General features: G+C 38.2%; 1 protein-coding gene across 1 annotated transcript in view; it reads right to left on the reverse strand.

The window, feature by feature from the left end:
- GABRG3 (gamma-aminobutyric acid type A receptor subunit gamma3) overlaps nt 1-24,691 on the reverse strand; it is a 634,800-nt gene that overhangs the window by 66,287 nt on the left and 543,822 nt on the right. The window contains exon 6 of the mRNA XM_058542243.1: nt 4,121-4,258. Within this exon, the coding sequence (XP_058398226.1) occupies nt 4,121-4,258 (138 nt within the window). The remainder of the gene's footprint in view (nt 1-4,120; nt 4,259-24,691) is intronic.

Below are 24,691 nucleotides of genomic sequence, written 5' to 3' on the forward strand. Positions count from 1 at the left end.
AAGTGAAGAGAGAAGAAGGAGCGATGATGAGAGAAGGTTCAGCAGTGTGGAGGTCTCCGGTCACCCTGCCGAGAACAGTGCTGGTGAAGGAGAATGAAAGCCCTGCTGGAGGCAGCTCAAGAGAAAGGAAGTGGAGGCATTGGGGGTCTGTGAGACTAGACAATTCTTTAGAAGATTTTGCTGCAAAGGGCACGAAAGGGCAGTAGTTTGTCGAGGAGGCAGGATGGCCGTAACATTCTGTTGGGCACCTTCTGTTGCCCCTTCAGATCCACCTTCTACCTCTTTTACCTGCCTAATGCCCAGGAGGCTTAGCTGCTTGGACCACAGCAGATAAGTTCCCTGAGCCTCAGGTTCTGGTTGAGTTTGACCATTTGGGAGAAGGAACAGATACTGTGAGGAGAGGGAGGTTGGGGCAGTTATTCCTAGGCTCCTTACCTGCCTCAGTGCTGCAGGCTGGATTTTCTGCCTAAAGCAACACCTGCTGTCACTGCAGCTATTTCTCCCAATTCCAGTAACCACTCCCTCCACTTGCCTCTTCAGCCATGAGGTGTCAACAGCTCCCCAGTGCCACTGGCACAAGGGTACTGTGATATGCCTGTATTAGTTTCCTGTAGCTGTTGTAGCAAATGACCACAAACTTAGTGGTTTAAAACAACAAAAAATTATCTTATAGTTCTTTAGGTTAGAAATCTGACAGGTATCTTGCTTGGCTAAAATCAAGGTATCAGTTGGGCTGTGTTCCTTTTGAGAGGCTCTAGAATTCATTTCCTTGCTCTTTACACCTTCTAAAGCCACCCACACTCCTTGGCTGGTGGCCCCCTTCCACCATCTTCAAAGCCAGCTATGTTGCACCTCTCTGTGCCTTTCTTCCAGAGTCACATCTCCTTCTGACTCTCTTCTTCTTCCTCCCTTTTCCACATTGGGCCCACCCAGATAATCTAGGATAATCTCTCAATCTGAAGGTCAGCTGACAATCAACCTTAATTCTATCTGCAACCTTCATTCCCCTTTACCATGTAACATGATGTACCCACAAGTTCTGAGAACTAGAACATGGACATCTTTGGGGGCCATTAGTCTGCCTACCACAATGCCTTATTGCAATATGCCCTAAGATCTGCCAGCAGGATTGTAAACAGTTCCTTCTCTATATTAATTTCTTCTTAATTACCTAGTTTGTGTGTGCCTTTAATTGCTTGCTGGAAACCTGACTAAAATAATCTTTTTTTTTCTTTTAAGATTAGGGAAATAACAACTAGTTTTTAAGTTGATGGCTGTAATGATCCAGTAGAAAGTAAAAAAAATATATATATATATATGGTGTTAGAGAGAGGGAGACGTGCTGAAGAAATCCCTGTGTAGTGGAGAACGAACAGGACCTAGTGCACATATGGATAAGCAATGGGTGTTCACCTGCAATACTATGGGACAGCAGTTGCAAGAGGTGGGCAAACGTGCTGGAAGTTCTCTGATTGCTTCAGCATTCTAGGGATGGTGAGGAGCAAGGTCACCAGCGGAAAGTCAGGGAGAAGATGCAGCCATCAGAGGCTGAGACAGAGAACAAAACAGGAACTAGCCATCTAGGAGAGGGGAGAATAAACAGACTAGAGTGTCCATTTTAATGGAAGTGATATTGCCTCTAAGGGGGTGAAAATGTGTTTTTGGTGGGGAGGTGAAAAATCTTGGATATTACCATGTGTAGCCCTCCAAAAGGCCATAGAACATGAGAAGATATACAAGCATATCTGTAGTATTAATATTTCAAGGGGAGGTGACAATTAAAAAACTGTCTAAAAAGACTCCTTAGGGGAGGTGATAAGGAATAAAAGGTTGAGAAACATTGGACTAGCACAACGTAGTATGATTACCTTTAAGCTCACTTGAAATTCATGGCCAAGGACTTTAAATAAGACCAGTGATGGAAGTTGTGTGATTGATTGATTGATTTGCCCTATAATGCTGCACCGGTGCAGTGTGGAGTGGGTAGAGGGCTGGATTTAATAGGGTTAGGTTTTGTGCAAAAGAAAGGGGAAGGGGAGCTGAAGGAGTATGCAAAAGAGTGATCATAAGGACGGCTCAAGGGCTTTCCACTGGGGAATAGGATCTAGGGCACTCTGGGCTATTGCAGACAGGCACGGGGGAGCGGTGACCACCTTGAGCCCCTGGGGGCGCTAGAAACAAAGAGTGAAAATCCATCATTGGCATCTCGCTCCTGTCTTCCAACAACAAACAGATTTGTTGGAGGCAAGTGAGTTTGATTTTTTTAATGCAGATTTATTTCTTTAGAATATATTTTTTGCTTATTTTCTAGAGAAGCCACAGTGATTTATAAGATTCAACATGATGTGAAGTTTCATATATAAATTGGAGAAGACAGATAAGAGAAGCAGATGGAGAACATCCTTCTATCAATGCCAATACAGTCACTGGCCTCAGGGAATGATGTCTTTGCCCTGAGCGAGAAAACGAATTTCAGGGAAACAGTGAGTTCCTATTGGTAATAGACTGCCCTAAACTTTGCTTCTGTCTTCCATACAATTGAGCATAATACGTCTATTTGTTATACTGATGTATAAATTCCTGGTTTGTTCATTAATCTCTCTTGTCTACCATGCTTTTCTAGTGAGACTTAAAGCTCCTTGCTGCCAGTGAATATTTTTCATACCTGTTTTTTTTTTTTTTTTTTTTTACCACAGTAACACTTAGCACAGTAATGGCTCAGGTTATTCCCTCTACTCCACAGCTCTCTCCATTTGCCACTTCCCTGGGCTCCTGTTCTCCTATAGTCAATTTCAAAACCCCTGAGCCAGTGTGTTCAACTTGCCTTTGCATTTCCTTTCCTTTAACATATCTTCTGGAGAATGCCAGGAAAGGAAAAGTGCGTCACGGTTTGACATTTAAACGCTAGAACAATCCTCCCTGTTTGGTGACCCTCCTTTGGGCTGCCTTACACCCTAAAGGTCTGCCAGCTCATTTCAACTCTTAGACAGCGGAATTGCATATTAATGTAGGTGACTCATAATTGAGAAAAACATTTCCCTTTATGCTGCCTCCCCAGTTCATTTAAATAAATTAGAATCTTCCATTCCTTTAACCTTATCGATATTTAATATTTAAACACAGATGCCATTTCTCGCCTTTACCACTATGATACCTATAGGGAAGTTTTGCTTTTCTCCATTGATCAAATAGATGTTCAGACCTTTCTTAATGTGTAAATAGTCCTCTATTTTACAATTCTATCAAGAATTTGGACTGTTCTTTAAAGATATTTACCACTAATTATCAAACTTTACATCTTAATTCAGGCATCAACACTACAAATTATTATGGAGGTTTAAGAGCCAATAAATCATCATATTAACAAATAATGAGATCAATAGAAAAGCTGACTCCAACCTCATCTGCACCCCACACCCTGCCAGAAGAAAACCAGTTGCAAAATAGTGGACTGTAGGAATAAGTAAATACCAAAAAACAAACAAGAAACCCATTAAAATGAACAAACAAAAACATTCAGACATTAATAGGTGAAGCATTTCTTTTAACTTAATTACATGCTTTATAATATGCATATAATAATCACTTAAAATCAAATTGGTGGATAATTATTGTGCTCAATATATTGGAAAAGAAATTCAAAGTTTAAAATAGAGTTGAGAGGAAAGGAAAGGAAGAAGCTAGAAATTGAAACTCAAAGGAGATTTCACAGCAGTTTCTTTTATTTGTGGATTCTCAATAACAGCTTATTATGTACATGGAAAGTTGTAGAACTCTCACATTAGTAAAATTGGTTTGTATAAATATGGTCAGCAGTGAGTAATCCTAGTTAGGTTTATAAACATAATGCAAACAGTCTCGATTCAAAAATATAAGGCAATTCTAATCACCGTTCTCCCATCTCAACCAAAACATTTTTTAAAAAATATTTTCACTTATGAATCAGTTGTTTTGCCCCAAATATCACTTAGGAATCACGGTTGCCAGAATATAATTAGTTAAAACATACACATGAGGGAATTCTACATGAAAAGTATGACTGCATAGAACCTTAGGCATCAGGGGAAAAAAAGTTGGATCTTTTTTTTTGAGAGCTATACTTCCTTAAGTTAATTCCTACCTGCAGATGTTGTCACGATCTCTGTGGTGTTTCTGAGGCCCATGAAGTCAAACTGATAAAGCCGCCAGGATTTCTGATCAGCTGCCTCAACTGAATTTTTTCTCCATCTATAAATCATTTCTTCTTTGGGGTAGCCATCTAAAATACAGAACAAATATTAACACTTGATGGTGTAAGTTTATAAAACATTAATGTCAAAATTATAATTCTGATTACTTTGCAGTTAAAATTTTAGGCCATATTTGTTCTCCAAATTTTCCCCAAACACACAGAAACTGGAAAAATACTTAGGCAAAGGTAACCCAACCCAGAGATTTCCTGCTGCAGATCTTCATGATCAGGAAGATGTTCCAGTCACAAGCCTCAACACTGTCTGTGTGGACATGGCACACAGGGGGCCGTTGTCTTTATTTCTTCCATCTTGGAGAACCATGGCTGTAGTCAACCTTCAAAGAGTGGAGGTGCTGGTCAGAGTCTCACTAGCTCCCAGACACCGAGATCTAACTGCCTGGCCCACCCTCATCACACCTTCCACCCTTCCCCAGAACTTAGTCCATCCAGAACTCAGGAAAGATATATTTAATAAGGCAATCACTCTAGGACTCCATAGGTCAACTGACTCTTAGTTCTGCTCTAAAATTAGTCTCCAGTTCTGATCCGTGAATTTTAATCTTTTCTGGAGACCATTCCCCATCTTGTTAATTACTCCAGGAACCAAGATGTTTCTGCTGCCCTAGGCCCAGTGTTGGCAACCTGCCCAGAGCTGGGTGTCATAGACAGGGGCTCTACCCCACTTCTGCTGGTGCTGTTACCAAGGGTCTGTGGGCTCCCTGAGCCCAAGCCAAGGATTGACCTAATGCCTCCTGGATCCCCTCTTCTGAGCAGTGCTTGGGACCATACCATTAACTGAGCTGGAGCTCTCTGAGCTGGTCAAAGGGCTGACCTGGAACACTTGCTTTCTGTGGTTCTGCCCTGTCTCCAGGCTTTGCAGCGAGGTCTGCCCCACAGGGCATACCACACCTAAGAGCAGGTCTAGATCCCATGTTGTCACTCAGTATATGACAGCATTGGCGTTATTAGCCCTTCACTGACTCAAAATAAACACTGATGGCATGACTCTGGAAGGAGGAAACATATGTACCACCTTGATGAGTTATCTTGAATACAAAAAGCACTGCATTGACACATATATACTTTTGCAGACATATTAATAAAGTGGTTGAAAATTGCTAATTAAACATTTACATCAGTTTGCAAAAACTCTTATAGACAATCTGCCTTCTCCATTATTTTCCTTTTTGCCCATCATAGCTAGTTTGGCTCCTTTATTCAAACTAAAATACAGCACAGGTGTGCCTCCTGCTTTCTGATTGTGGATGGCTCTGCAAAATTATTGTCAACATCGCAGGGACACTTGCTCTCCCCTAACCTGACAATGTTGATGTCAAGGGACTTGGACTCAGCCTGAAGTAACCAAACATTTTTACTTGGCCATTAGCTGCTATCTCAGTTGCTTTATCTCTCTATTAGACTGTCATAATTAGAAAAGGTACTTTACGCTATAATTCTTTCTTTTTAACTTTGTTTTGCTAAACAGCTTCATTGAAATATAAAACTTATACACTTAACGTGTGCAGTTCAGTGATTTTTAGTATATTCTCAGAGTGCTGCAACTGTCACCATAATCTAACTTTAGAATATTTTCAACACGTCAAAATGAAACCCCAGACCCATTAGCAGTCATTCCCCATTCTCCCACTTTGTATGCACCACTCATCTTACTCAGTACTAGGCAACCACTAACATATTTTCTCTCTATAGGTTTGCCTATTCTGGGCATTTCATATAAATGGAATCATGCAATATGTCTTTTATAACTGTCTTCCTTTATTTAGCATAATTTGTTCAAGGTTCACTCATGGTAGCTCATGTCAGTACTTCATTCTTATTTATTGCTCAATAATATTCCATTGTATGGATATATTTTGTTTATCTGTCATTTGATAGACATTTTGGTTGAGTCCACTTTTACACTATTCTGAATAATGTGTTATGAACGTTTGTGTACAAGATCTTGTGTCAACATATGTTTTCTATTTTTGTGGGTATATACCTAGGAGTGGAATTGTTGAGTCATGGGGTAACTCTATATTTAATATTTTGAGGAACTGCCATATTCTTTTCCAAAGTGGCTATGCCTTAAAGTCCCACCAGCAAAGTATAAGGGTTCCAATTTCTCCACATTTTCTCCAACACTTATTAGTGTCTGACTTTTTAATTATAATAGTCATAGTGGGTGTGAGGTGGTATCTTATTGTTTTAATTTGCATTTCCCAAATAGCTAATGACGTTGAGCATCTTTTCATGGATTCATTGGCCATGTATATGTCTTGTTTGGCGAGGTGTCTGTTCAGATCTTTTGCTCATTTTTTAATTGGGTTATTTGTTTTCATATTGTTGAGTTTTAGTATTTTAGTATTTGTGTATTTGGGGTGCAAGTCCTTTATCAGATATATAGTTTACAAATTTTTCTGCCATTCTGTGACTTGTCTTTTGACTCTCTCACCTTCACTTGTCAAGGAGAGTTTTGCTAGTTATAGAATTATTGGTTGATAGTCTTTTTCCTTCAGCACTTGGGAGATGTCATCTAATTGTCTTCTGGACTCCATGGTTTCTGATGAGGAATCTGCTATTAATTGTATTGAAACTCACTTTAAAATGTTACATTGTTTTTCTCTTGCTGCTTTCAGAATTTTCTCTTTCTCTTTGAATTTTCTCAATTTGACTATGACGTGATAGGAGTGGATCTCTTTGAGTATGTTGGAGTTTGCTGAGCATCTTGGATGTATAGACTAATGTGTTGTGGGTTCTTTTGGTCAATGTTTTGGCTGTTATTTCTTCAAATAGTTTTGGCTCTATTTCTTTACTCTTCTCCTCTGGAACTCCCAATAAGTATATGTTGGTAATCTTCATGATGTGCCACAGGTCTATGAGTTTCGGTACATTTTTCTCCATTCATTTTTCATTTTGTTCCTCTCACTGGATAATTTCTATTGGCCTGTCTTCAAGTTTGCTGATCCTCTGTTCTGTCTGCTCAAATCTGTTGTTGTAGCTGGCTAGTGAATTTTTTTATTTCAGTCATTGTCCTTTTCAACTCCAGAATTTTTATTGGGTTCTTTTTAGTAATTTTGATCTTTTCACTGCTATTCTCTATTTGGTGAGACCTAGTTGTCACACTTTCCTTTAATTCTTTGGACATGGTTGACTTTAATTCTTCGAATGTGTTTAAAATAGCTGACAAAGTCTTTGTCTAGTACCTCCAATATCTGGGGTTCTTCAAGGATCATTTCTACTGATGGCTTTTATTCCCATGTATGTGACATGTTTCCTGTTTCTTAGCAGGTTTTGTAATTTTTTTGTTGGAAACCAGACATTTTAGATAATACATTGTAACAACTCCAGTACCAGAACCCTCTGTCCACTCCAGGGTTTGTTGTTGTTTCTGGTTTTTTTTTGGTTTTAGTTTTGTTTTTCTTCTTGCTGCTTATTTTTTAGTGACACTCTGGAACTAATTTTGTAGATCTATATTCCCTACAATGCTTGACCACTGATTTCTCTGCTAGCTCTTTGTTGTTGTTGTTGCTTTTCTGTTCTTGTTTTTATATTAAAGCCTGGCTTTCTAGGGTTCACCTTTGGTTCATTATAATTTAGTGGTCAGCCAATGATCAGTCAGACTATTTCCTTAAATGCCTTGCCTGTATTTATTCCTACCTTTGCCAAGGGGATCTGTGTGTGAAGGCATGACTTCAAACTTCAAACAGTTTATGAGACAGGCTCAGCTGTACTTTCCTGCTTGCACAGGTCCTCAAGACCAGAGGTGGGTGACTGGGGCCTTCTCCTTTCCCAAGTCTTTCCTGGGCATGCATACAGCTCTGCACATGTGCACAGTGCTCTTCTGGATCCCCAGGAATTCACTGATGCTTTTCGAAGTTCCCTGTGATCATCTAGTTCTCTAGGTCTTCCTTTTAATTTTTTCTTTTTTTTTTGCCTAGACCCTTGTTTGCACCAATTGATATTACAATCTTAGGCAGATGTAATGTAGCCAGAAGATTCTATTTCTTTCTATGATTCCCTGGTGATACTGCTTTTTTTTTTTTTTGCTGAGCTAGGCTTCGAGTTAAATCAAATAGCCACAGTATCTTGGGAATGAAGATTTCCCAAGTAGTACTAGTTTTGACACAATATTGACTGTGCTCTGGGGACAGAGTTCTTAACCGAGTCCCAAAAGAGGTCAGTCTTCTACGTTCATTGTGACCTGCCGGTCTTTCATAGCTACCATGTCACTGAGCTTGGGAGGCAGGGAGAAAGAGAACAACCCCAAGTAGAGATGCACAGCCTCCACTGACTTTCTGAGGTTCAGAAATTTTTCTTGGGTAAGTAATTTTCAGTCTTATCGGTGACTTTGTTTAATTCATATAGTGTTCTGAAATGGTTGATTTTAGTTGCCTTGCCAGTATTTTCACTGCTTTTGTGGGAGAGTGGTCTTTGAGGTTTTCACACCACCATCCCAAAGTCAATCTCCCAATGCCATAATTCTAATAATAATAATAACAGTAACAAAGGATGGCTCCTATTTATTGAGCACCAATAGACTCAATAGGATTTTTACCTGCATTTTCCATTTAACCTTATCACCCTTTTCTAGACTAGTCTAAGCACTGTAACGCTAAATAACTTACCCAGTGCCAAATAGCTCAAAGTTGATAAAACTGCATAACAAACCCAGGTCTGTGCAAACCCAAAAGATTTTCTCAACTCCATTCCACCTGACTTCTCCTTTTATAAAATTCTGTTCCTATTTTTAGTTTGTGGGGACTCCTTTGTGTCCTCCCTTCCACAAAAAAACTCAATACTAATGTGTTAATAAATTAACATGCAACATTTTCTATAAAACAGATTTACATTTGAATCAACCATGGTCTTCTGAAGATGCATGCATAAACTTGAAAGAACAATGGTAGTTAGGATTTCAGAGATAAGGTTAAATGGGGAGGAGAATTTCAGTACCTTACTTAGCCACTGAATTCTCTTCCTATGCCTCCTCTTCTTACTCATCACCACCACCACCACCACCACCATCATCATCATCATCACCGCCACCATCACCATCATCATCACCATCATCCTCATTACCACTATCACCACCATCATCATCATCATTACCATCATCGTCATCATACTGCTGTCACATATAACTGGAATCATATGCCAAGCAATGCTCCAGGGCCTTTTTGTATAGTCAGTCCCACAGTTATCCTAATGACATAAATATTGGTGTCTCCATTTTGCAGATGAGAAAGTTGAAGCACAGAGACACTGAGTAAGGCACCTAAGGTAGAGCCAGAGTACAAACCAAGATCATCTGCCTCTAGAGTCCATGCCTTTCCTCACTGTACTACACTGGTCTCCACCTGTTCCGATTGTCTACATTCCCCAAATCCAAGTTCCTCAACTTACAAAGATCTCCCTCAAAAATACATACTCCATCATGGAGAACACCAGCCACCCTTTTCATAAATCCACTTTTCTCAAGAGTAGAAAGGTGATTGCTTTCCAAACTGCTTACTGTCTTGATCTTTGTGGAAATGCAGACAATGACGGTTCTGTCACAAAAACATTAGTAACAATTGTCAACACATTTAAAAAACAACCTATCAGCTATCAGCTGCAATTTTCCCAAAGACCTGACAGTAACATCACTGTTCTTAGGGGGGCATTTTATTAAACACTTCCTACTCTTCAGAAGGCTTCACAGCCATTGATGAGCCCCACCACCAGGGTAGTGAATGCCTTGAGCAGAGGTGGATGATGTGCCATGATGCTAACGGGACTGGAACCATGAGGTTCTCACTTGCAGGGGCCCATCCAAAGTCCTGGGAGGGGCACAGTGACGTTTTTGAGATGTAATTTTGAATTATTTACAGAAGGCCTCCCATTTCCATTTGTTTCCTCTCTCCCAGTATTTTTGTTATATGTTTGACATACTGAACTTTAAACTTTTTATATTATTAAATCCATCAGTCATTTCTATATTTACCTTTGTATTGATATTTAAGTAATCCTTCCTTAAGCCATGCTCAGATAAATATTTCCAAAATTTAATTATAATTATTTTATAGTTTTATTTTTATATTTAATTTATTAGTCATTCTAAATTATTTTAGCCAGGCCCTGTCTACTAGAGTGTCAGTTCTCTTTGTTTGTGTGAGATCTTAATAAATACTGGTTGATGTCAATTTTTTTTTATTGATGTTTTAATGGTTTTTAACATTGTGAAATTTTGGGTTGTGCATTTTTGTTTGTCCATCACCATATATATGACTCCTTTCACCCCTTGTGCCCACCCCCCACCCCCCACCCCCACTGCCCCTGGTAACCACAGTACAGTTTTCTCTGTCCATGTGTTGGTTTATATTCCACATATGAGTGAGATCATACAGTGTTTGTCTTTCTCTTTCTGGCTTATTTCACTTAACATAATACGCTCCAGGCCCATCCATGTTGTTGCAAATGGGTATCTCTATTTTTAAGTCTTTGAGGAATCTCCATACTGTTTTCCATAGAGGCTGCACCAGTTTGCATTCCCACCAGCTGTTTTAAAGAGAAAAATGTCCTGTGGTTATAAAAATGAAGTTTTCATATCAGCAAAGCTAATTATTAATCTTGTCCATCAATCTGTCTATCTGGCCTCATGTTGTGGTGATGTTACTGAAGTTGGCACTGTGAGATATGGCCATGATGGGTGAGCCTGCTCTCCAGGCTTATTCCCTGGCTGCCATGATGAAGAAGCTCCTCTTCAGGGCTTCTGTGTGGAGCCTATGAAACAACGCATTTTCTAAGTTTTTTTTTTGAGGAAGATTGGCCCTGAGCTAACATCTGTTGCCAATATTCCTCTTTTTCATTTTCTCCCCAAAGCCACAGTACATAGTTGTATATCCTAGTTGTAGGTCCTTCTAGTTCTTCTATGTGGGAGGCTGCCTTAGCATGGCTTGATGAGCAGTGAGTAGGTCCGGGTCCAGGATCTGAACCGGAGAACCCCAGGCCACCGAAGCAGAATGCACGAACTTAACTGCTATGCCACTGGGCCAGCCCACATTTTCTAATTTTTGAAGCTAGAAAACAATATTAGGAAACTTCTAAGACATACAAGACAAAAACTTTAAACTTTACATGCTTTTTCTGCTAACTTAATAGTTGCCTTGTTCTTTCATTAAAATGAAGATATTTTGTTTTTAGCCATTAGTTCTTTCACATAGATCATGAGATTCAGCCTAATACCTACATTATCAGTTTCAATATAATATTCACTACAGTATCCTAGAGAAATCGGCATCTTAGCCATAATCATATATTCCTTTGGAAACCAAATCTGATCAATCTCATTTATTTCTCACCTGACATGTTTTATCTACCTATGGTGAAAACATGAAAATCATTGGGTTTTTTTCTTAAATAATAATAAAATATACAAAATTAGGCATGTGAAAGAAGAAAAGTAAAAACTTATCAATCAACTTACTATATTGAATAATTCATTTATTAAATAAAAATATCAATGATTCGTGGACCGGATATTTACAACTTCAGTGGCTGGTCAAATTTGTCATGATTGTATCTAGCACAATTGGATGTAACAAACAACAATATTTCACAACTAGACAGCATTTTCCTCTGTAATAATTTCAGTCTGCAGTCTCTAATTCTCAAATACAGTAATATTTTTCTCCTTTTCCATAGTTTCAAATTTTCTTTCAAAACAATTTAGGTTCTGTCAAAGAAAAACAGAAGATTGCAAATAGAGTGCTTGTATGAGAAAGCACCAGCCCCAGCGGACATGCAGGGGATTCTGCCAAACCTTTAACAATCAGATATTGACAATGCTTTTAAACCAGTCCAGAGAGTGAAAACTACATAATTATTTTTATATAGTAAGTATAACAATAATACATGACCTGATAATGAATGCACGAGAAAAGCAAATCTCACAAATATTGATGCAAAACCTCACATAAACTGTTAGTTATATTAACTAATGGGAATTATAGGAAGGAAAGAGTGAAAATTCATGCGTATAATTCATCATATCTTAATTTACATAAAAGCAAAGACATTTGATAAAATCCAGATATATTTGTATCAAAAACATTCAATAAACTAGAAATTAAAGGATATTTCATACTTGCGTGCATGCACACACACACATATATATGTGTGCGTGTTCCTAGAAGCCAGTAACTTAGTAGGAAAACATTAGAGACTTTCCTTTCTTTTTAAAATTTAAAACAAGTAAATGTCCATTATCTTCACTATTATTTATCATTATATTAGATACATTAGCCAACATACTTCTAGCAAGATAAATAAATAAAACAATTAAAGACATACAAATTAGAAAGAAAGATATGTTTATGCATCAAGAAGACACAAAAGAATCCATGGAAAAACTAATACAAATTATTTTAAAAATTATCACAAAATACTCAGGCATAAACTTAAGAAAAATGTGCAAAATCTATAAGAGAAAGTTCATAAGTCACTATTGAGCCAAAAGTAAATTGAAGAAATGGAAAGACATACCATGTCTTGCATAGGGAGACTCGACAACATAAAGAGGTTAATTTTACCCAGTCAAATATATACATTTAAACTTATCTCAATAAGAAGACCATTAGCTTTTTTTTCTGTTTCCAGACAAGTTAATTACAAATTTTACTTGGAAGAATAATCAAGTAAGAATGACCAGGAGAAGTGCAATGAAGGAGCTAGTTTTCCTTAGATTGTTAAATACCATAAAGACTACACTAAATACAATTTTGCGTTGGTACATGACTGACCAAGGGGACAGGATAGATGTGAATTCCCTTGGAATTAGTATATGATGAAGGCAGCAACTTAAAATAGCAGAGGGAAGAAGGAGTGTATGATCTGTGGAAACCGTATGAGAAAAAGGAAAATTTGGATCCATTCCTATACCATTCACCAGAATAAATTCCAAATGGGTCTGAAACATAAATGTGAAAAAAAAAGAAAGGAAGAAACCACAGAAGTACTAGCATAGGAGAAATATGAATGAATTCCTTTATTACTTTGGATTTGGGAAAACTTTCCTACCGATGATTCAAAATCCATAAGACATTAAAAAACCCACACATTTCTAAAATTGGCAACATGAAAGAAATGATTAAAGAGCAACATGACAAAAAAATACTCTATAAGGAAAGTAAAAGTGACAAATGACAAATTGGAGAGAATATAGTTAATATATTACAGAATAAGTACTAATTACATTAATAAAGACAGACATATGGGCCAGTCCTGTGGCCTAGTGGTTAAGTTCGGCCTGCTCCGCTTTGGTGGCCTGGGTTCAGTTCCCGGGCATAGATCTACACCACTCATTGGCAGCCATGCTGTGGCAGCAACCCACATACAAAATAGAGGAAGACTGGCACAGATGTTAGCTCAGGGCAAATCTTCCTCACGCAAAAAGAGGAAGATTGGCAACAGATTTTGGCTCAGGGTGCATCTTCCTCAGCAAAAAAAAAAAAAAAGACACAAAAATGAGAAAAAGGAAGGCCAAAAATACAATAGTAAAAATTACGAAATAAACAGTTAATAATAAAAACAGACCATAAATTGATAAAAAGACACCAAGCCTCACTCACAGTAAGAGAGAGAACTGGAAGGTGCTGGACATCAACAAATTATACTGAAATTTATAGCATTTTTCCTGACTATTCTATATGGACTGAAATTCAGGCTAAATAAGTCTTGATTAGGGAAAGTTCTTTTGTACAGACAAACCACAGCTTACAAATGCGTGAGAAAGGATATAATTGCAATATGCCCCTCTGCAGCCTCTGAGGGACGTGGAAGTCCGTCTTAATATCAGTAAAGCAGGACAACCAGACATTATGCTCCTTCCACTGTGATGCACTCAGAATTACAGAGGACTGCCTAGGAACTATTCTTCTCAGAAGAGTTGAACCTGAAGCTCACCAAGGCTTTAGAGCTGACTACCAGTTTAGGGGAAATGTAAGGAATACGTGACACCATGAGAATATAATCAGCCAAATCTAGGATGTGTGGACCTCGACAGGCAAGATGGCCTAGTCTCTGCGCAGATAACTAGAGGAAAGTTTTATTGATTAAAAGAGACTTGAGAGAAACATTAACCAAATGCGATGTGTAGAACTTGATCGGTAATGATTTGAACAAGCAGACAGTAAAAAAGACAACTGGAGAAACTGACCATGAGTTGAGTGTTCTCTGTTATGAAGGAATCAGTATTAACTTTGTGTGATAATGACATTGGATTAACAGACGTGCATGTCTGTTAGAGGCACGTAACGAGGTATTTGTAGGAAAATCCATATGATGTCTAACATTTACTTTAAAGTATTCTTTTCTTTTCTTTTTTGTGAGGAAGACCAGCCCTAAGTTAACATCCATGCCAATCCCCCTCTTTTTGCTGAGGAAGATTGGCCCTGGGCTAACATCTGTGCCCACCTTCCTCTACTTTATATGGGACACCGCCACAGCATGGCATGACAAGCAGTGGTCGGTGTGTGCCCGGGATCCGAACCTGCGAACCCCAGGCTGCCGCAGCAGAGTGCACACAGTTAACTACTGCGCCACCGGGCCAGCCCCTACTTTAAAGTATTCTTTAACAAATATGAGAGGAGATACACAAAGCCAAAATAGCAAAAAGTTGATATGGGTAACTGGCACATGGGGTTTCATTGCACACTTTTATCTACAAAAAAATAAAAAGACTGGTAAAATGTTCACACAATTTGCAAAATAAAGCCTATACTTAGCCAATAAAATAGGTATTTTGAAGATCAAAAGCCTTACCAAAATAAAAGTATACAATGTCCAAAATAGCAGTACCAGCAACCCTAGGCTCTGGATTCAGACTCTGCCATTTATAAGCTCTAAGACTTTGATCTCACTAAGTAAGATGCTTTTCAAGTCTCAGGCTCTAAATCTGTGAAATGTGGAAAATATGGATCGGAATCCTACTTCCTAACAGTGCAGTGGCACCACAGGTTGCACACAATTATATATTATGGACAGAAGGTTTGTGTCTCCCCCTCTCCAAGTTCAAATGTTGAAACCCCAGTGCCCAATGCGTTGGTATCTGGAGGTGGGGCCTTTGGGAGGTGAGTAGGTCATGAAAGTGGAGCCTTCATTAGGGGATTAGTGCCCTTATAAGAAGAGACATGAAAGAGATGATCTCTCTTTCCACCAGGTGAGGACATAGCAAGAAGGTCTGCTGTCCAGGAAGAGGACCCTCACTAGACACTGAATCTGCCAGCACCTTGATCTTGAACTTCCATCCTCCAGAACTGTGAGAAATAAATGACTGCTCTTTAAACCACCCAGTATATGGCATTTTGTTACAAAAGCCCACATTGACGGACACATTACATGAAGTGCTTAGCAGTGTTCCAGGTCATGGCAATTGCTGAGTTAATGCTAACTGTAATTTTTGTTGTGGTACCAAAAAAATATAAAATGACATCCCTCACTCAAAATACTGGATTGAAAAGTTCTTCCCTCTTTGGGCCGGGCTCTCTGGACGGCGCTCCTTAACTGGTTCCCAGTCTTTTGGCTGCTAATGGCAGGGAGGGTGGGGGAGGCTCACTGAGTAGTAGTTACACCACTGTCAACATGATTGACCTTGGGGATCTTCTCCTGCACACTATTCTGCACACCCTCTCCTTTCAGCTCAGGATACAACAGGTCAAGAGGCAGCAGCCTTACAGAAGAATTACACTCTGCACAGTGTTTTCTCTAGAGAAAAGTAATATTTGTTTTGAATGAGCGTTAAGTGGTGGCTTCCTTGTCTGCTGCCTTTGACCTACGTGTGTTTAGAGGAAAAAGAGCACAGCAGTGAATTAAAAGATGCAATATGAAGCTGTTTCCAAACTTATTCTTGTTTCTATGCAAGAAAAAATAAATTCTGCTTTGGTAATTGTGATCAATTTCTTGTCTGCAATTGTTAATGTGTCCAAGTACAATAATAATTTTCCTGATATTATGAGAAATGTTATTTTCCCAATGCAAATGTCACACAAATACCCCAGAGCTTGGGAGCAGCTTCAGGCATCAATGACAAATTTACCATTGTTGGGGTAGGAGGCCACATAGTTGAAGAAATATTGTAGAGTCTACTGGACATTTTAGGGGTTACTGGATACTGTAGGAGCTACTGGCTATTGTAGGGTCTGCTGGATATTGTAGGGTCTACTGCCAGGTCACAAAATCCTTTGTCCACTGTTTAGAAACCATGCCAGTGTCTTCTTTAAAATTTTTCATTCAGAGATTTCTCAACTCAATGTAGTCCAGCATTCAATGGTCCTTTATTATTAAATAAGGGGCCCTGATTGGAGCCTGTGGGTTATTGTTTAGTCTCAATACATTGTTTACCTGGTTTCTAGATAGTAGAAAAGCCACTCAATCTCTTGGGACTTTATCTTTTTAAATACGATGGGGTGGTCTAGAACAAAGTTTTTAAAACACTGGGTCTTTCTATAATGCTATGAAAGTAGCAATCACTACAAGAAAAAAGCCAGGAAAGTCACAAATATGTGGAGACTAAACAACATGCTACTTAACAACCAATGGATCATTGAAGAAATTAGAGAAGAAATAAAAAAAATATCTGGAGACAAATGAGAATGAAAATACACCATACCAACTCATATGGGATGCAGCAAAAGCAGTGCTAAGAGAGAAATTCATAACAATACATGCTCACCTTAGCAAACAAGAAAAATCTCAAGTAAGCAATCTTAAACTAAACCTAAAAGAATTAGAAAAAGAAGAGCAAACAAAGCCCAAAGTCAGCAGAAGGAGGGAAATAATAAAAATTAGAGCAGAAATAAATGAAATTGAAACAAACAAAAAACCAGAAAGGATCAATGAAACTGAGAGCTGCTTCTTTGAGAAGATAAACAAAATTGACAAACCCTTAGCCAGACTCACTAAGAAAAAAAGAGAAGTCTCAAATAAATAAAATTAGAAATGAAAGAGGAGAAATTACAACAGATACCACAGAAATACAAAGGACTGTAAGAGAATACTATAAAAAACTATATGCCAACAAATTGGACAATCTAGAAGAAATGGATAAATTCTTAGAATCATACAACCTCCCAAAACTGAATCAAGAAGAAATAGAGAATATGACTAGACCAATCACAAGTAAAGATATTGAAACAGTAATCAAAAACCTCCCAAAAAATAAAAGTCCAGGACCAAACGGCCTCTCCTGAGAATTCTGCCAAACATTCAAAGAAGATTTAATACCTATCCTCCTCAAACTATTCCAAAAAATTGAGGAAGATGGAATGCTTCCCAATACATTCTATGAGGCCAATGTCACTCTGATACAAAAGCCAGACAAGGACAACACAAAGAAAGAAAATTACAGGCCAATATCATTGATGAACATAGATGCTAAATTCCTCAACAAAATATTGGCAAACCTAATACAGCAATACATGAAAAAGATCATACACCATGATCAAGTGGGATTTATCCCAGGGACACAGGGATGGTTAAACATTTGCAAATCAATCATTGTGATACAGCACATTAACAAAATGAGGAATAAAAACCACATGATCATCTCAATAGAGGCAGAGAAGGCATTTGACAAGATCCAACATATATTTATGCTAAAAACTCTCAATAAACTGGGTATAGAAGGAAAGCATCTCAACATAATAAAGCCCATATATGACAAACCCACAGCCAACATCATACTCAATGGGGAAAAACTGAAAGCCATCTCTCTCAGAACAGGCACAAGACAAGGGTGCCCACTCTCTTATTCAACATAGTACTGGAGGTTTTGGCCAGACCAATTAGGCAAGAAAAAGAAATAAAAGGAGTTCAAATAGGCAATGAAGAAGTGAAACTCTCGCTGTTTGCAGATGACATGATTTTATATATAGAAACCCCTAAATAATCCATTGGAAAACTATTAGAAATAATCAACAAGTACAACAAAGTTGCAGGGTACAAAATAAACTTACAAAAATCAGTTGCATTTCTATACTTTAATAACAAACTAACAGAAAGAGAACTCACGAACACAATCCCATTTACAATCACAACAAAAAGAATAAACTATTTAGGAATAAATTTAACAAGGAGGTGAAAGACCTATACACTGAAAACTATACGACATTATTGAAAGAAATTGATGATGACAAACAAATGGAAAGATATTCCATGCACATGGATTGGAAGAATAAATATAGTTAAAATGTCCATACTACCTAAAGCAATCTACAGATCCAATGCAATCCCAGTCAGAATCTCAATGACATTCTTCATGAAAATAGAACAAATAATCCTAAAATTCATATGGGGCAAGAAAAGACTGTGAATAGGCCGGCCCAGTGGCGTAGCAGTTGGGTTTGTGCACTCCGCTTTGGCAGCCTGGGGTTTGCAGTTTTGGAACCCAGGCGTGGACTGACGCACCACTTGTCAAGCCATGCTGTGGTGGTGTCCCATACAAAGTAGAGGAAGCTGGGCACGGATGTTGGCCCAGGGCCAATCTTCCTCAGCAAAAAGAGGAGGATTGGCAATGGATGTTGGCTCAGGGCTAATCTTCCTCACACACACACACACACAAGAGACTCCGAATAGCTAAAGCAATCCTGAGAAAAAAGAACAAAGCTGGAGGCATCTCAATCTCTGATTTCAAAATATACTACAAAGCTATAGTAATCAAAACAGCATGGTACTGGTACAAAAACAGACACACAGATCAATAGAACAGATTTGAAAGCCCAGAAATAAAACCACACATCTATGGACAGCTAATCTTTGATGAAGGAGCTAAGAACATACAATGGAGAAAGGAAAGTCTCTTCAATAAATGGTGTTGTGAAAACTGGACAGCCACAGGCAAAAGAATGAAAGTAGACCATTATATTTCGCCATACACAAAAATTAACTCAAAATGTATTAAAGACTTGAAGGTAAGACCTGAAACCATAAAACTCCTAGAAGAAAATATAGGCAGTACATTATTTGACATTGGTCTTAGAAAGATCTTTTCGAATACCATGTCTCAATAGGCAAGGGAAACAAAAGAAAAAGTAAACAGGTGGGACTTCATCAGACTAAAGGGCTTCTGCAAGGCAAAGGAAATCAGGAACAAAATGAAAAGATGATCCATCAACTGAGAGAAAATACTTGCAAATCATATATCTGACAATGGGGTAATCTCCAAAATATATAAAGAGAAAACAACCTGATCAAAAAGAGGGCAAAGGATATGAACAGACATTTTCCAAAGAAGATATACAGATGGCCAACAGGCACATGAAAGGATGTTCAACATCACTAATCATCAGGGAAAAGCAAATCAAAACTACACTAAGATATCACCTTACATCCGTTAGAATGGCTGTAATTACCAAGACAAAAAATAACAAACGTTGGAGAGGATGTGGAGAAAAGGGAACCCTCATTAACTGCTAGTGGGAATGCAAACTGGTGCAGCCACTATGCAAAATAGTATGGAGATTTCTCAAAAAATCAAAAATAGAAATACCATATGACCCAGCTATCCCACTACTGGGCATTTATCCAAATAACTTGAAATCAACAATTCAAAGAGACTTATGCACCCCTATGTTCACTGCAGTATTATTCACTATAGCCAAGAAATGGAAGCAACCCAAGTGCCCATTGACTGAATAGTGGATAAAGAAGGTGTGGTATATATATACAATGGAATACTACTCAGCCATAAAAATGACAAAATAGTCCCATTTGCAACAACATGGATGGACCTCGAGGTATCATGTTAAGAGAAATAAGCTTAACAGAGAAAGACAAACACCATATGATTTCACTTGTATGTGGAAGATAAACTAACACATGGACAAAAAGAACAGTTTGGTGGTTACCTGAGGGGAAGGGGGCTTGAGGGTGGGCACAAGGGGTAAAGGGGCACATTTATATGTGACTGACAAATGATAATGTACAACTGAAATTTCACAATGTTATACACTATTATGACCTCAATAAAAACAATTAAAAAAAAAAAACAACACTGGTTCTTTGGAATCAGTTTAGTGGATCACATCCAGGATTTTAAAATAACATACAGTAGAATAAAAAAGAACATATCAGAAAGCATCCTACACAGTCCCAGTAAACATTATTTTGAGTTATTTTGAGTATGCACATATACGTGTATTTTTCCTGATTCTGGAATGGAAAATGTATTTCCCAAGGCTACTCAGTGTGAACAATTTGGAAGCGGCCATATAGAGGTGAATTTGCACATTCAGTGGTTCAGGAGCAGAGAGGATCAATGAGAGAGGCCACAGGGTTAACTGGAATGAGGGGGATAAAGGTGACAGTGACCTGCGACACAAAGCCCTGTCCACAGCAGTGCTCCCCACCCTGCAAGAATCTGCTCAATCATCAAATATTTTGGCCTTTCCAAAAAAGGTAGAAATATGGAATTTTGTATAAAACCTCCTAAAATCTCCTTTTAAATGTTGATAACTAACTCAATTTTTTTTAACCAAGTATGTCCATGGGACAGATTGCACCATAGGGCATCTGTTGGTACAAGGTAAAAGGTTAAAAATGTGTTTCCCCTGGGCAACAGCAGTCAGATTGGTGGGAAGCTAAGAGTCAACCAGAGACCTGTGTTTACCTTTGTGTTACTTTTCAGGGTTTCATAGCTTGAAAAAGGTGAAAACACAGGGCTAGATGTGATTACATCTTATTCTCTAGTAATTCTAAGAGTGTCCCTGATTCTTGATCCCACCAAAAGGAATAAAAATGGGCCCAGTTGAGGCAAGTAGTGGCTAGTGTGGCAACGTGAGGTCGGCACCTCACCCACCAAGTGCATGATACATCATCGTCTGGTCATCCTTGCTTAGTGCAGTCTGGGAGGACACTCATGTGCTCTGTGCTTGGGAATGTGCGGGTGTGTGTGTGTGTGGCTCCCTAAGTCTTCCGAGGTTCACTCTCCTTACCAGTTATGAAAATTCAACTATTCACAAAGAATGCCCCATTCATAAATGTGAAATCATTAGCTTTGTACAATTTTAATAATCAACAAGATTTAAAAAATTTTTAAATGAAAATTTAAAAGAGGGCTGGCAGAAAATGGGAGAAAACTTTTGCAAATCATGAATCTGATAAGGGAATTGTATCTGGAATGTGTAAGAACTTTTACATCTCAACAATAAAAAGAAAAGTAATCCAATTAAAAAATGGGCAAAGGATCTGAATAGATATTTTTTCAAGGAGATATACATATGGCTAAGTACATGAAAAGATGCTCAACATCATTAGTCATTAGACACATACAAATCAAAACCAAAATGAGATACCACTTCATACCCACTAGGATGGCTAGAATAAAAAAAAAAAAAGGAAAATAGTAAATGAGAGGACGTGGAAAAAACTCATAAACTGTTGGTGGGAATGTAAAATGGAGAAGTCACTTTGGAAAGCAGTTTGGCAGTTCCCCAAAATGCTAAACATATATACCACTCCTAGGTATATACTCAAGAGAAAGGAAAATATACATTCACACCAAAACTTGAACACTAGTGCTCATAGTAGCAATAAGTGGAAATAACCCAATATGCACCAACTGACGAATGGACAAACAAAACCATTTATTGTATGATTCCATTTACATGAAATGTCCAGAAGAGGAAAATCTAGAGAGACAGAAAATAGATTAGTGTTTGCCTAGGGCTGGGGGGAGGGGTGTGGAGAGTGACTGCTTAATGGGTACATTTTGGGGTGACGAAAATGTTATAAAATTAGGTAGTGATGAAGTTGTGTGATTCTATGAATATACTAAACACCACTGAAATGTACACTTTATTTTTATTTTATATTATTTATTTTTTTTGAGGAAGATTAGTTTGAGCTAACATCTGTTGTCAATCCTCCTCTTTTTTGCTGAGGAAGATTGGCCCTCGGCTAACATCTGTGCCCATCCTCCTCTACTTTATGTGAGATGCTGCCGCAGCACGGCTTGATAAGTGGTGTGTAGGTTCCCGTCCAGGATCCGAACCTGCGAACCTGGGCCTCCAAAGCAAGAACGCATGAACTTAACCACTATGCCACCAGGCTGGCCCTTGAAATGTACACTTTAAATCGGTGAATTTTATGGTATGTGAAATATACCTCAATACAGTGATTATTTTTTTTAAAAATCATAGAGTACCATAAAAATACAGAGTGCTGGTCACCCCAACAGCTGTGTCAGGGGCAACAATGAGCGGGCGAAACTGGCCCCATTTCTCACTTACAGGCAGCGGCTGCACTGCACATGCATGATGTGAACAAAGACACACAGCTCTCAAGTCCTCCTTAGGCGGAGGGGTCTGTGGATTTGGTGATCGTGTCAAAACTGAGCCCTGTCCCTGAGAGGAGGGGCAGGAGAGGGAAGTTTGAGTGATGTAGAGAGCACCTAGCTTTTCATGAGCAGCAGAGCCCTCAGCCATTACTCTCACCTTTTCACCTCATTTCCCTGCACAGAGCTTCTAAGGTGCAAAGCCGCCCCTAGTAACCCCAAGGAGAAGTTCAGGAGGGGTGTATGAACTCGGCAGCATGTCTCAAGGAGAGCACACAGGTGTGATGGCAGACATCTCTGACCCCTGTCAACTTCCCAGCTGCTATCTAAAAGTGGCCACCACCCTGCCCATCGCCCCCCTGCAAAGTGCTGGGGAGACAAAGCGGAAAGTGGCAGGCATGGTTAAATAGCATGGTTTAAATATCTTACTTTTGCACATTTTCCCAGGACCTCTCCAAGGGGTTTCAAAGGAGTTTGTGCTAATCAGGGCCAGGCAGTTGAAGTTTATCATCTTCATAGTAACGTGCCTCTGGCTTGTTGTTAAAATTAAGATGCGTTCTCCAGTTATAGCAGCAATTAACGCAAACAATTATACATAAAAACCCACACCATTTGAATTCTGATTGAAATACCTTAACTTTAAAATTAATTATGGAAGGGCCAACATCTTCGCAATATCACATCTTTCCTTTTAGGAACACACGCCTCTCTTGAAGGACTTGTTTTAAGTTCTTCAATAGAATTTTAATAATTTTCTTCATATATGTATTGTAGCTTTAATGGTAAAAAATGTTCCTAAAATGTATGTTTTCTTTTGTTTCATTTTTTTTTTGTCTAATGTAAAGAGGTATTTTTCATTTATCGTTTTACATAGATATTGATAATACAAATAAAAGCTATTAAACCTTTGTATTAAGCTCACTTCAAAACTCATTATTTCAATCATTTCAGTTGCATGCATTATTTTTTCAAAATATATGATTGTATCATCTTGAAATAATGAGAATATTGACTTTTCTAATACTCCTGATGCTTATTTTTATTTCCTTTATACAAATCACTGAAGCAGTGGTAATATCCCTAACGCTTGCTTTGTGTGTGGCATCTAGTATTTCTTCCTTCAATACATTCTTAGTGTTTTTATTGAAATACACTATTGAATCATGTTTTTAAAAGTTTAATATGTTTATTTAATGAATTATTTTCAAAGATATTCTAATGTTGCACGATCGTCACATTTCTGGAATAAATTCTAATCAGTTGTATTGCTCCATTGTTTAAATAAATTGCTGAAGTAGGTTTGCCAGTATATTATTTAGAATCTTTGCAGGTTTAGTAAGATGTTAGACTGTGGTATACCATGATTTCAACATTTTAGCACAAAGATTACTTGAAAACCGTCTCTATCATGTGATAGCAGAAGTAACATTGGACTAAAACACATTATTCCAATAGTACAATTTTAATTAGAATAGTGAACATTGGTTTCTTGAAAGTTTCATAGAATTCATCTCTAATACTATACATAAGATTAGGGTCTTAAAATATTTTAACATTTTATTGAAGTAAACTATATATACAGAGAAGAACACATCAAAAGTACTCAGTTTGATGGATGTACAAAATTTAATATGCCCATATTCCCAGTGCTCTAATCAGGAGATAGAATATTACAGATCCCAAAAGCCCCTGGGCAACCCCCAGTGACAACCTCATCCCAAGGGAAACCAAAATCTTTACTCCCACCACATTAACTACCTAATCACAGCCCTATTCCAACACTAACAGACACCTCGACTTCTAACCCACTGCCTACCCTTTTATAGCATAGAACATGGCAGGCCCCTGAGGCTTCCTCTGTCTCCATCTTAACTGCTCCCTTGTTCAAATTGTAACCAACATCCTGACTTCTGACACTGGCAATTAATTTCCCCTGTTTTTGCAATTTAGGTGCAAGGAATTAGTCAGTGTATTCACCTTTGTGTCTGGCTTCTTTTTAACACTTTAAAAAATACTAGCTCTTTATGAACCATTCGATTTATTTTTCTTCACTTATTAGTCTTTTAGTGTTTTCTGATTCTTGGATCAATTTTGGGCATTTATTTTTTCTAGAAAATTATGCATAGTTCCTCCATTTTCAAATATATTGT

The sequence above is a fragment of the Diceros bicornis genome, chromosome 5, assembly GCF_020826845.1.
Source record: "Diceros bicornis minor isolate mBicDic1 chromosome 5, mDicBic1.mat.cur, whole genome shotgun sequence".
NCBI lineage: Eukaryota > Metazoa > Chordata > Mammalia > Perissodactyla > Rhinocerotidae > Diceros > Diceros bicornis.